The 12,322-nt window shown below is 47.9% G+C and overlaps 1 protein-coding gene across 1 annotated transcript in view; it reads left to right on the plus strand.

Annotated features, from left to right (window-relative positions):
- LRIG1 (leucine rich repeats and immunoglobulin like domains 1) overlaps positions 1-12,322 on the plus strand; it is a 74,265-nt gene that overhangs the window by 7,370 nt on the left and 54,573 nt on the right. Inside the window, exons 2-3 of the mRNA XM_019536994.1 lie at positions 3,971-4,074; positions 10,972-11,046. Coding sequence (XP_019392539.1) covers positions 3,971-4,074; positions 10,972-11,046 — 179 coding nt within the window. The remainder of the gene's footprint in view (positions 1-3,970; positions 4,075-10,971; positions 11,047-12,322) is intronic.

Below are 12,322 nucleotides of genomic sequence, written 5' to 3' on the forward strand. Positions count from 1 at the left end.
TTATGGGGCTGTAGGTAAACCACAGTAGGTGATTGTTTTTTTTTTTTTTTTTTTTTTTTTTTTCTTTCCTTGAGGATGGCAGAAGGTAAATTGCTGGTACTTTTGAGGAAAGTTGGACATAGGTTTTTTTTGGGTTTTTTTTTTTAATAGTATTAAGAGCCCTTCAAATGCTGATGGCAGCAACAGTAGTGTATAGCACCAGAACCAGTCAGCATAGTTAGGCCCAACATCAGAAAAGGGGATTCCTCTTGCAAATGGATCTGTTTGAATACGCTTTCCTCTTGCACTCATGCGCTCGGGTTGTACCCGAAAGCTTGCAAAGAAGAAATTTTCCAACTATTTTAGTTGGTCTAATAAAAGATACCGGATTTACCCAAAGAACCTTGTCTGCCTCGGGTAGGGTAGAAACTGAGAGGGCATTTCTTTCTAGTACTCTCATTGGCATTTCTGCTCCCCGTGGGTGGGATACCAGTGTGCAGAAGCTAACGTGAATGTTATCCACGGGCTTTCATATTCACAGCCAGTGTTTTGACTCTGGGGAACATCTGCATGCAAGTAACCTTTATTTTCGCACCGCCTTCTCGATTTGCGTGACAAGCCCAACTAGGCCTGGGGCCTCACGCAGCGGGCAGTGTACAGACGGTGACAGCCTCTACCCCAATTTTTATTTACAACCTGAACAGACGAAGGGTGGCAGGGAAAACAAAGGCTGTGGAGAGGTGGAGACTTGGTCACCCAGCAGGAGAGCTCGAGAGCCAGGAGCAAGACCCAGGTTTCCGGACTCTTCATCTTGCAGCCTGACTCTTGGGCCTCAGATGTCTCTTTTCCATTTGCAAGCCCTGCTGGAGGGAGCGTATGGTACCTATCTGAATTCTTAGGCAAGGCCCCCTGTTTAGTGATGTGGCAGACTAGAATTTTTCTGGCGTCTTCATGAAAAAGGGAACAATTCTGGTCTCACTGAAACACCGAGGACGCATCCAGACAAGTGCGCACGTGCCTCTTGCGGCATGTTTATACACCTTTACTGGCCCCAGCCTCTAGCTCCATTGGCTGAAGATCCAGGAAGAGCTGGGCAGGGTCATGTTGCCCCCACGTGGCACAGTTTGCCCCGCACCAAAGTGCATGTTCGGGCACGTGTGCCAAGGCAAATATCTCTGGCACAAATTTGTACCACTCGTATTTGAGCTGCTTGCATGTATGGACACGCCCTGAATGCGTACATGAGCCGTCCACTTGGTACAAGAGCTCCCAGGCTGTGTATTTTCCTGTACTCAGCTTATTTTGCACTCACCCCATAGGCAAAATATGGTTATAATAGAGATGCATGTGTGCACGATGGCACAGACAACCTTCAAACCTCTGGCCCGGGAATGATAATACAGTACAAGGAGGTTACCTGCAGTGACATTAACCTTTGAGCATGGAAACCTTTCACCTGCTTGAAATCTTTACAATCACGCAATTATTCCCTCTGCCTGTCTTTGTTGGGGAAACGAAACGTGTTGCGGTGTGAGGATGCTGCTTGTGCTCAACAAGAAAGCCCTCCTCCGGGATACTTCCCTGCGATGTTCTTCCCCCTGAAAATGGCAATAATCCTCTCCTCTGTCGCCATGGTGGCTCCTGACATGTGAAAATAAATGCACTAAATTGGCAAACACTTAGCTACAGAAGTGCCTTAGACAGGTGGGTAAATGGTCATTTATACAGAGGTCCCATTTAAACGGCCACAGCAGTAGTTGGGCTCAGCTGAGACCTCATTTCCCTCTTAAAGCTCTCCAGAAGAGCTTGGACTGCTTTCTCGTTGTGCGTCGGGTCTGTAGGACACTACTTGTTAACACTCCTTTTATTCTGTGCCTGGGGCACAAACAAGCTCAAATGCGATTGTGCTGGGCTGGGTTTTTTTTTTACTATTACTATTCTTTGTAGTAATGCAATTATGGACAAATTACACTTTGATTTGTAATTATGCTATGAATATGAACTTGGCTTGCAAATATAGTCCTAGTTTAAACGGCAGCTTGACTTTTATTTAGATAAATGCCTCTGACTTCATAGGGGAAGGGATATCTGCTGTAGGCTGGTATTGATTTTAAAGGTCTCCCAAGCATTTAAAAAGACTGGAGCGGGGAGCTTGCAGGACAGCATATTTTTAAAATAGATGCTTCTTTGGGTGTGAAAGTCATGCTACTTCAGTCCCAGTTTCTATTAAGGACCTACTCTGAACTCTTGGAGATGATTTCACAGCAGGTACTTGTGGACAGCTGGATGCTTCATGCCAGAAAAAAACCAACATGCTGTCTTATTGCTTATTGTAGAAGTACTGGGAAAACTTTTGTGGGGGGGTTGTGAGTCTTGCAAGCTCTTTGGGGCAAAACCCCTTTTTTTTTTACTGTGCCTGGACACTGGTCCATGCCTGAGACTTTCAGGGGCAGCCACAACATCCGCAAAGGATGCTCCAGAGGACCCGAAGAGCCACGTGGCTGCTGTTTCCCCCGTCTCTTCCACCTACCGTTTTGTTCTTTTCTTTTTAGACCGTAAGCTTTTTGGGGCCTGGACTGTGTGTAACGTTTTTAAAGGTGTTTAAGGGTCGGATCCAGCTCGGCAGCAGCTGTGTCCTGGAAGCAGAGACCAGATCCGGACTCCCTCCTGGGGCAGCATCCTCTTCCCCGCGAGACGGAGGACCTGTCCAGAGGTCCTTTTCCGAGGAGCGCTGCTGTCCTCTTCTTCCAGTGGGCACCTCCCCTCCGAGCAGTCTGGATCCCAGCGTGTCAGCAGCGCCGCCCTCCCAGCCCCAAGTCGGACGCAGCCGGGTATCTGTTGCATCCCATCCGTTTGCTGTCGGCGCCGCCGTGCTGAGCAGTGAAGGGATGTGGGTTGCCCTGGGGAGGCACTTCAGGCTCCTGTATAGGAAGCCTGGGCCGTTTGGATCATCCCCTAGGCCAGCAGCACCTCCTGGGTGCCGCTAGCACCCTGCCGAGGGGACGCAAGAGCTGGTTTCCCGACACTCGGAGGGTGCAAGCAGGCTGCATGGGAGACGGGAGGACCGGGTTGGGGCAGGGATTGATCATCTCCTGCAGCAGGGGTGAAGCAGCGTAATGATAAAGCTAGTCCCTCCTGCTTACGTCCCACCTCTGTGCACTTGCTACAACCCAGACGCCGCGCCTCCTCCCTGCCCAAATCCTGATCCAACGGGCCGGGATCACGCACATTATGATGATTTGCTTGTTTAATTCCCATGTCATTCATAATTTGGTTTTAATTAATAAGCTTATCAGTAGCTCCTTCACTTCCTTCGGGCAGATTTATCTGTAGTGTGTGGCTTGCTAGTAACAGCCGCTCAGGATGAAATTGTAAAGTTGGAAGAGACCTTGAGGGTATAACACCAAAGTGATTCTCATCGCAGTGTGGTTTTGCACTGGCCTCGGCCCTATTCTAGGCCGTCTGGTGCCTTTTGGGGTGATATACGTGCGGTGGTGCGTCACAGGGCGCCTGCAAAAAAGGAGTTGTTCAGATCTGAGAGTGAGATAAGCCCCGTTAGAAAACGCCGAGCATGCCTTTATTTATATTCATACCTTTGCATGTGTATAAAATGTGTGGGTGTCTGTATAAAATATTCAGCACAGGGTTTGCTGACTGCTTCAGATCAGGCTTTATAATGGAAAACGATCTGTTTATCTGTGATCAAGAGTGTGGTTATGAATAACCAGGAGGGAAACAGTAAACTTAATTGTCTCATATTAAGATAAATTAAGTGCATACATTAATATGAATGGGAGACGGGGAATCTAGGAGAGGCCTCATATGTTCTGATAGCAAAACCCAATAACTGGCCAGTTTATGCAGCAGAACGTGCTTCTCTTCCCCCTCCCTCTCCCTGTTTCTTAAGTGCTCTTGTAAAACAGCAGATCATCTCACAATGCAATCCAGAATAATTAAGACGACCGGGTTTTGCTGAGTGCAGTGACTGTAGCATGCTGATCCGACTGTCTTTTATTTTAACAGAAACCTGAGCTACAACAAGTTGACGGAGATCGATCCTTCTGCCTTTACAGAGCTCCCGAACCTCCGGGAAGTGTAAGTATTCTTTTCGAGGCTTTAATTGCAGCTTGCCAGGATGGTCCTTGGAGCAATAGGAAACCGTATATGGTTTCCCAGGATACCTCTTTCCCCGAGCCAGCAGGCATCTGCAGATCTGACTTGGTGTGCGTTTCATACTGTACCTGTGTGCTACTTCTGGTTTGGTTTTTGTTTTTTTACTTTTTCTCAGCTCAGTCAATTAGCAGAACACAACATCTCAATTAAACCGGCATGCACTTATTGGAAATCACTGGTGTTTGCTTTGCTTCGCTGTCTGCCTCCAAGGGAGCAGTGGAGTTAACACACCTGAACACACCAGGCTCCAGCTGAAAGGTATCCCTGCAGCAAGGCAGAGCAGACTCAGCCCTGACATCTGATGCCAATCTAACCCAAATCTCCCAGGAAACAAAGGTGTAGTGTAGTAGACAACAAAGCACTTAACTCTGCCTCCCCCCTGCCTAGGGAACCAGTGCAAATTGAGTTTGTGCTCTCCTCGGGGACCCAAAAACTGCAGTTTTTTTCTTGGGTAGCTGGATCAGAAGAGCAATGAGGGAGGTGGCCCTTACCTATTATTATGAGAGGCGATTCCTCCCCTTGGGTTGCAGGGACGCTGAACTCGGCTCTCACCAGGCTGCTCTGATTGTTAGATGTTCATGGAGTTGGACTGAGTTGGGCGATTTGAGCTGAGAGGGACTCAGACCCTAAGCAGTGAGTCAAGAGATTTCATTAGCATGTGATTTTTGGTGGCAGAGTTGAGGTTTGGTCATTGTTTGAAGAGCTACTGGTGCCTTGTGGGAAACTGAAACACCATTTCCTTCTAGAAACAGTACTGTGCGCTGCCTGGGTTGTGGCTTTCCTCCTTTTCTGTTCAACACTGGGGCTTAGGGTCCTGAAGTTTTTACATAGGCAAGCCCACTTACATCAGTGGGGGTCTCAGCTGCAAGATTGGACCCCATTTCTCCATCTGCCTCCTGATTACATAATTAGCAATTGGTTATGAAGTAGCATGACATGGTGTGTGTGGGTGGGGGGGGAATATGCATCAGGAGTTTTTAAAAGCATATTGCAATAGAGAGCAATAATGAGAGTGAGAGAAGTGATGCAGGTGAGCGATGCCGAGTCCCTATGATACGTTTTCTGAGTTGTTCTGTAAACTCTGGGAAGCTGTAAATTGCTCTGGGCTTAGAGGACAGAACCACAGACCTGATCCTGTGGGACTAATGTAATTGGCTGTTATCCGAACATGCTAGAGGCTTAGGAGCGTCTTTATTTTTGAAAGCACCTGAGTGTGCATGGTCCCAGGTGGCTTTAGGGACTAGGTAGAAGACAGGAAGGTTGAGTCTAGGTTCTTATACTGCACCCAGTCAGGGTTGGGCTCCCCTGTGCGAGCTGGTGTACAAATACAGAATTAGTCAGTTCCTGCCCCAAAATGCGAGCCATCCCAAAAGACAGAGGTGTTTGTGTGCGAGTGATGGGGAAAGAGCAGGGGCTGCAGTGCACAAACAATGTGGTTGGACAGATGAGAGCTTTTCTGTATGAGAGAGGCTAGGTTAACATGTAGGGAAATAGTAGGGAAAGGCAAGTGGATGGGAGCAGGGGAGTTGAGAGGAAGAGGAGAGAAAAGAGGTTGACAAGGAGAAAGATGACTGGAGAGTAGCGTGATGCAGAGCGAGTGAGGCAGGATCTGGAAAGTGTGAAGGGGAAAGTCTATTAAAAGATCTATCCATCCATCTTGGATGCTTTTGAATAACAGCTAAACCACAGACCACTTAAATAAACTGCAGCTCACAAAGGGAATCACATCTGTGCTGCCAGAGCATCTCCACTTGGAGGTTTTCTAAGCACTTTACAAACATTTGCAAAATAAGCCTCGTGCCACATCCTGTTAGGGCAAGTAGATGTTCATCTGGATTTGGGGTATTTTTACAGATGCAAAATGCAGTGCCAGGTTAAAGGTGACTGATCCTCAACAAAACCTGCTGTGGTACTTCTATCACGTGTCCAATGGCCTGGACAGGAAGAGGGGAGAATAAAGTTATAAGATTAGTGGCAGGGGCTGCTCAAGAGGTTTAGTCATCTCAGAAACGTTTAATACGTTCAAGTCCTGTTTCTTGTGGTTCTCAGGAGCCCGTCTACACGAGACACTTATTGGCAGTAGCCTAATAACACTGTGCAGTAGCACATCATGGGACAGACTTTGCTAATGCACTACTGTGCAGTATTATTAGGCTGCTGCACCGTAGCGTCACTAAAAAGGCGTTCGGCGCTACTGCACGGTAAATGTAGCTGCTGTGCATTTACTTAGTACTTCATTAAGCAAGTACTAAATGAAATGTGCAGTAACTACTGTGCATTAATGAATGTGTAGATGCAGCAAGTGTCTGCTAGGCTCACGTTTTATAGTGAAAAGTGAACCTTTGGGGAAGGCAGGTGTAAACACTACATTGTAGAGGATTGAGGTTAATGGAGAAGTAGCAGAATCCTTAAACCTTAACTTGGCACAGAATAGTGCTGGTTTTGGTGAAAGCAGTTAAATATAGATAGATATAGATATATAAAAATAGTAAACGTGTGTGTGTGCATGCTATGGACATCTGTAGTCCTGAGTGACTCCAGCAGCTTCACTTGGTATCAAGCCACCCCACCACCTCGTGCACTTACTCTCTGTTTTCAGATGGTGAAATTGCCACAGAGAGATCAAGTGATGTGCCCAAGGCTAGGCAACCTGGTCGGTGGCAGAGAGGATAACAGAGGAGAGGATAGATCCTGACATCACTGGGGTCTACTGCTTCCTCCCAGAGCTATTTACCACATCTGCATTTGGACATGTGGATCTCAGTCCAGCCTCCTCAGTCACCGATGACTTCCCAAAGGCCATCATCCTCATTTCAAGGGGCTGCTGCTGCTGTTGCAATTAAATCCATCTAACCCATGTGCTGCAATGCACAGTCACCCTCTTGCATTGAGTTTAGTGTGCTCCCCTGTCATGCACACACATCCTATCAAGGAAAGCCAACCCCTGGCCTGTCCTCTCAACCCCTTGGCCTGCCAATTCCCCGCTCCCTGGCTCCCTGCCTTGTCCCCGGCTTTGCAGGATAGGAGAGAGGAAAACGTGCTGTTCCTGTATAATCCCCACTGCCTTTTCACCTGTCTGAGCATGGGGCCCATTGCTTATTTAGTGCTCTGTGTTCATTAGTAGCAGAGGCTGGTAACTGCGTGTGAAACCTCCCCTCCAAACAGCTCTCCCTCTTCTCTCCTAAATGCCTTTCCTCGAAAACTCTGGAGAGCCGTGCTGTTTTTGAGCATCGCTCCGTTTTAGCTTCACGCCAGCCTGGCAACTGCCCTGTCAATATTTTATATGGCATGCCCCCCTCCGTTTACCATTGGAAGGCCGCAGATTTGTGTAACCAAAGGAGAGGGACAGGGAAAGGGAGGAGGAGACATTTTAGGGGTGAAAAACACGCCTCTTTCTTTGCCTTCTGAGAGGGGATCTTGGACACACGCCGTCTCTTCAAAAACTCCTGTCGGCGAATGCAGAAGAATAAAGGAGATCTGCAGGTGCCCCTGCCGACGAAAGCAGTCTGGAGCAGAGGACATGCCAGGACACTGCTAAATAAAAAGTCACACTTAACTCAGAGGACTACACGTTGTTGTTACAAGTCAGGGCTACAGCAGGGTGGCCGTGATGGAAACCAAGGGATAAGGGCCTACTTCTCATTTGTGCAAAGCTCCCTTTATACTTCTCAGGCTCTTTTAAGGAATCCGAAATGCTCTGTAACTAAGTTTAAAAAAAAAAAAAAGTACACAATGCCTGGGTGTTGTGTATTTTCATCAGTTATTTCTGGTTCACTTTGTGCATGTTCTGGGTCTAGGTGGTTTTGCTGTGTGTGTAAGCCAGGCTCAGAGCTGCACGGGAGATTGTTAAAAATAGAGAAGTGTTTCTGTCGAAGTGCAAAAGTGCGTACAGGACTTGTAGTAGAGGTGATCTCTCTTATTAGACCCAACAAGATTTTTGCAAAAAAAAAATTCTGTAATTGCATGCATACATTGGAAGGGGAGTGGCAAAGGCAAGCCAAGTATCTGCAAACTGCCTGCAACTCTTCTTTCTTGGATTCTCCTTTTAAGTGATTGCTTTGCAAAGTCCTTATCACATCAAGCCAATCCCATCACATGCAGACACACCAAGGTAAACTCCAGAGTGATTTTTATTGTGGCTGGTCTGTCACCTTCCTCTCCCCTACCCCATCACTGGCGTTTCAGAAGCATTTAAAATCTTTTCTTTTGGCAACCTGTTCAGCTCGGCTAATAGTTTTCTTGGCAAGAGTGAATCTCCATTGGGGGGGTGGCATTTATAAGGAATGACTTCCCCAGGCACATATTTGGCTTTGCTGGCGACTTCTTACATGTGTGTGTGCCTCAGTTTTCCATTCATAAAATGGCCACGATAATCTTTCCAATGTTTCCTTCCTAGTCCTGGCCCATCTTACAGATTTAGTCTTTAAACTCTCTGTGGCAGGGGCTGTTTGGTGCTATGTCTGTGTACCCCTCCTGGTGCAAAGGGGCTGATCTTGATGGGGGTCTTTTGACTTGGGTATGACACAACTACATGAAAAGGAAGAGGCGAAGGAGCTGTTGGCTCGTACATCTCCTAACCCAAGAAGGTTGTGACGGCTGCCTGGTACTTGCAAGCCCTACTGAGACACAAATAATGAATGGTTATATGGTGTTAGCTGTAAAACACTGCTCTTCTCTACCTTGAAATAAATAAGCCAGAGCAATGAAAGCTCAGAGTCGTAATGACAGAGGCAGAGCCCCTTAGCCAGTATAATGGACCCCATTCTTGTCCTTTATTTCAGGGGTTTTGGGTCAGATGCGCCACTCTGCTTGTCCAGTTCCCTGCCAGATGCTGTTAAAGACGGCAGGATCAGTCATAGTTTCATAGTTTCTAGGGTCGGAAGGGACCTGAGCAGATCATCAAGTCCAACCCCCTGCCATGGCAGGAAAGAGTACTGGGGTCAAACGACCCCGGCAAGGTGTACATCTAACAAGTTAGTCTTGCTCTTGTCCCTTCTCCTAAGGGTCAATACTTTTGCACTCTTTTTTTACTTCCGATGCACGAGTCCAGGGGCAGTGTTGCTGGGCCGCAGGAAACCGGCCCCTTGTCTGTGAACTTCCTGCCCTGCTTTGGAAGGGGACCCCGCCTCTGGCCTGTCGAAACGGCGTTCATCGCTCGTGCTGCAGGATTATCATCCTGGCCGAGCTGCTACTGTAAAGAGCCCCGCGCGCGCTGGAAGTGGAAAGGATTGTTTGCTAAGTGCAGCCGGGCCTTGGCTTCTTGACCTCCCCGTTTTCCCTGAGTCCTTTTGGAGGCCTGGCCGCAGGAGGGGGACGGCACTATTGTGCGAACAGGAACCTAGAAAGCTTGTAACCAGAGAGCCTGCGAAATCCTGCGTCACGGCGTAACCGATCTGGAGGAGTCTCCTGGACCCTGTGGGGTGTTAGCGTTGCCATAAGCGCTGCCCTTTGCTCTGCCTTGGAAGTGGAGTGGCTGTAATTGCTTCAGCATGGCTGGGGAGGGTGGGGGGAAAAGGCAGGGCTAGCAAGATAGCCAAGAAATTAGGTAATTTTCAAGCAGCCAGACTAGCAACTGTTATAGTAATTAATTGGCTAATTCACCGTACAAACAAGGGCTCTTTAAACAGAGGAAGAGCTGGCCATGTGATGTGGATCTGCTTTCAGTCAGGGAAAATGCTTCGAACGCGAGGCCGCGGAGGGAGACGTGGCCGTATCTGATGGCCCAGGCGTAGTAGCGAACCCGCCTCTGTCGCTGCGGGGTCTGGGCCTTTAGGAAGGTTGCCCGTGCCCGTAGCTGGACGCTCCTCGGAGGTGCAGCCCATTGCGCTTCGATGCACTGAGTTACTGCGTTGGACCCTGGGCAGTGGGGATTTTTTTCACCTGACATTGCTGATGCCTTTGGCATCCCGTGGTATGCCACAATGCAGAGGGGTGCACGCAGTGTTGTGCGCCAGGTAGAGCCCTGGACTGAGGACTCTGGGTCCTGCCCTGTGTTTTTGACTGTAGGCACAGTGCATGTTCCCTCCATGCCTCAGTTTTCCCATCAGGAAATGGGGATAAGGCTACTCTCACGTTTTGAAATGTCACTGTGAAATGCTCTGTATAAATTCAGAGGAATTTATGGGAATATGCTGTACTGGTATTACGTGGGACTGTGTCCAAGCTAGGGGGTTGTACTGTGCCAGTATCAAACCATCATCATGAAACTGGGGTAAGGATGGTATTTAGCCACCCCAGCTTGATCTCTCCCTGGTTTGGTGCATGTACAGCCCCTGGCACGGACCCGGGGGTGCTTCTGCTGTACAGATAAATAGTGATGGTTCATTCGCCAGCACAAATTGTGCTTCTGCTTCCCACTTTGCAAAATGAGGCTAATAACACAGAACCGGCGCATGGCTTGACTGCACCTGTAATGTGCTGAGGTCTAATGCGGGGGCGCACGCTCTCTCGCAGGCTAAGCTCCCATTGACTTGCGTGGAAAATTACCCCAAGGGAGAGTTGCAGGGCTGTTTTCATTCTTCAGTAGGGCACTTGCCCATTACTTTTTTGAGGCACAGGGTGCGGGAGCCCCACCTCATACTCTACAGCTCATAACGGGGTTTTAATCCAAAGTGTTTTGGGTTGTGTCGTGGAGCCGGGGGTGTGTATAAACCTGGCAACCACCTTCCTGTAGCAATGCTTGCCAAACAGTTCATTGGCAGGTGACGTCGAGCTTTGCCAACGCTTGCTTATGTAAAGCGCCTAATCAAGGTCTGACTGAGCTGGTACCTGCTTTGTCTTAAGCAATTTGTCTCAACAGTTCATCTCTCTTTCTTTCAGGCGGCTGAATAACAACGAGCTGACAACCATCCCATCTTTGGGAGCTGCACCTTCCACTGTCGTCTCCCTCTACCTGTAAGTCCTAGCTCCCTCGTGCCCGGTTTGTTTGTTTTTTGGTCATCAGTGGTCTGTTATCCGCTGTTGGGGTAGTTTAGGTGTCGCGCTTCTGGAAAGCGTGCTCGTGTGGTCTTATTGAGAACCTGGTGATTGATGTATTTTACTGCAGTGAAGATGCTCTGGATTTGACCTACCACAAAGCACTGCCAAAGGTTTCAGGGGGTGGAATATATAGACCTCAGCTTTGGGGAATATTTCCTCTCCCCCATCCCAACACTTGCAGGCCCTCACTGAAAAGGAGTTGCCATGTGGAGCAGAGAAGCAGCCTACCTGTTCAATCAGCTGACGCTACCAGGTGCCCGAGTGCAAGATCCACAAGTCCCAAGGACGAGCAGACCGTCTGCCCTTAGAAGTTTCTCCCTAACCCTTTTAGTTAGTGGCCGGCTTATATTCATGCACATGCTTAAAGGCGTTAGTCCCTTCTTGGCTTTTTATAGGATGCTCTCACCCTCCGCATAAATGTCTCGTCCCTTAAGTTTACAGTTTGCAATGGCAAGTCTTACAGGTTGGTTACACGTTGGGTAAAATATAGATTTTTTTTCATCAGCAGCTTTCAATCCCATTGACTGGTCCCCTGCTCTTGTACTGTTTGGGAGTAGCTGGAGCACTTGATTTTTACCTTTTCAGTTTCCTTTCCTTTATCAGATTTCCTCTTCTCTTTAAAAATAAATCCCCAAACCTAGGGCTGGCTATATATTTGATCTTTCTTCCTCAAACTCCTTCTGGGCCACTGATCATTTTAACTGACGACTCTTTTTTTCCTTTTTTTTAATTCCTTGGAGGTGGTGGCCAGAACTGATCACAGTGTCCCCGGTGGGCAGTGCTGTGGGTCGATGTAATGGCAGTGTAATGCCATTGGAACTTTTTTCTATCCCATTTCTTAGACACCCTGTGATTTTGATTGTTTTGCCTGTAATGCACACTATGCAGTTTTTTCATGAAGATGCCCACTCTCCTAGGATGGTCACATTTGATACAGAAGCAAGCGATTTGTTGAGCAATTGAAATAATGCTTCCAGTGTGCATTATCTTGCATCAATAAGCATTGGTTGGGTATCTTCCTCTACCTTTTTTTTTTTAACAGTAGATATTGCTCATGTCAGTACCACCAGGTAATTTTTTCCTCTGTGACCTAAGATGCTCTTAAGGCTTTGAAGCAACCTTGATATGCTGACTAAAAATACATTCCTCTTACCTAAATCGAGTGCAGAATGCGAGTGAAACAAATTGGCCG

Source organism: Crocodylus porosus, unplaced genomic scaffold (genome assembly GCF_001723895.1).
Source record: "Crocodylus porosus isolate Cpor-Errol unplaced genomic scaffold, CroPor_comp1, whole genome shotgun sequence".
In the NCBI taxonomy this organism is placed as follows: Eukaryota; Metazoa; Chordata; order Crocodylia; family Crocodylidae; genus Crocodylus; species Crocodylus porosus.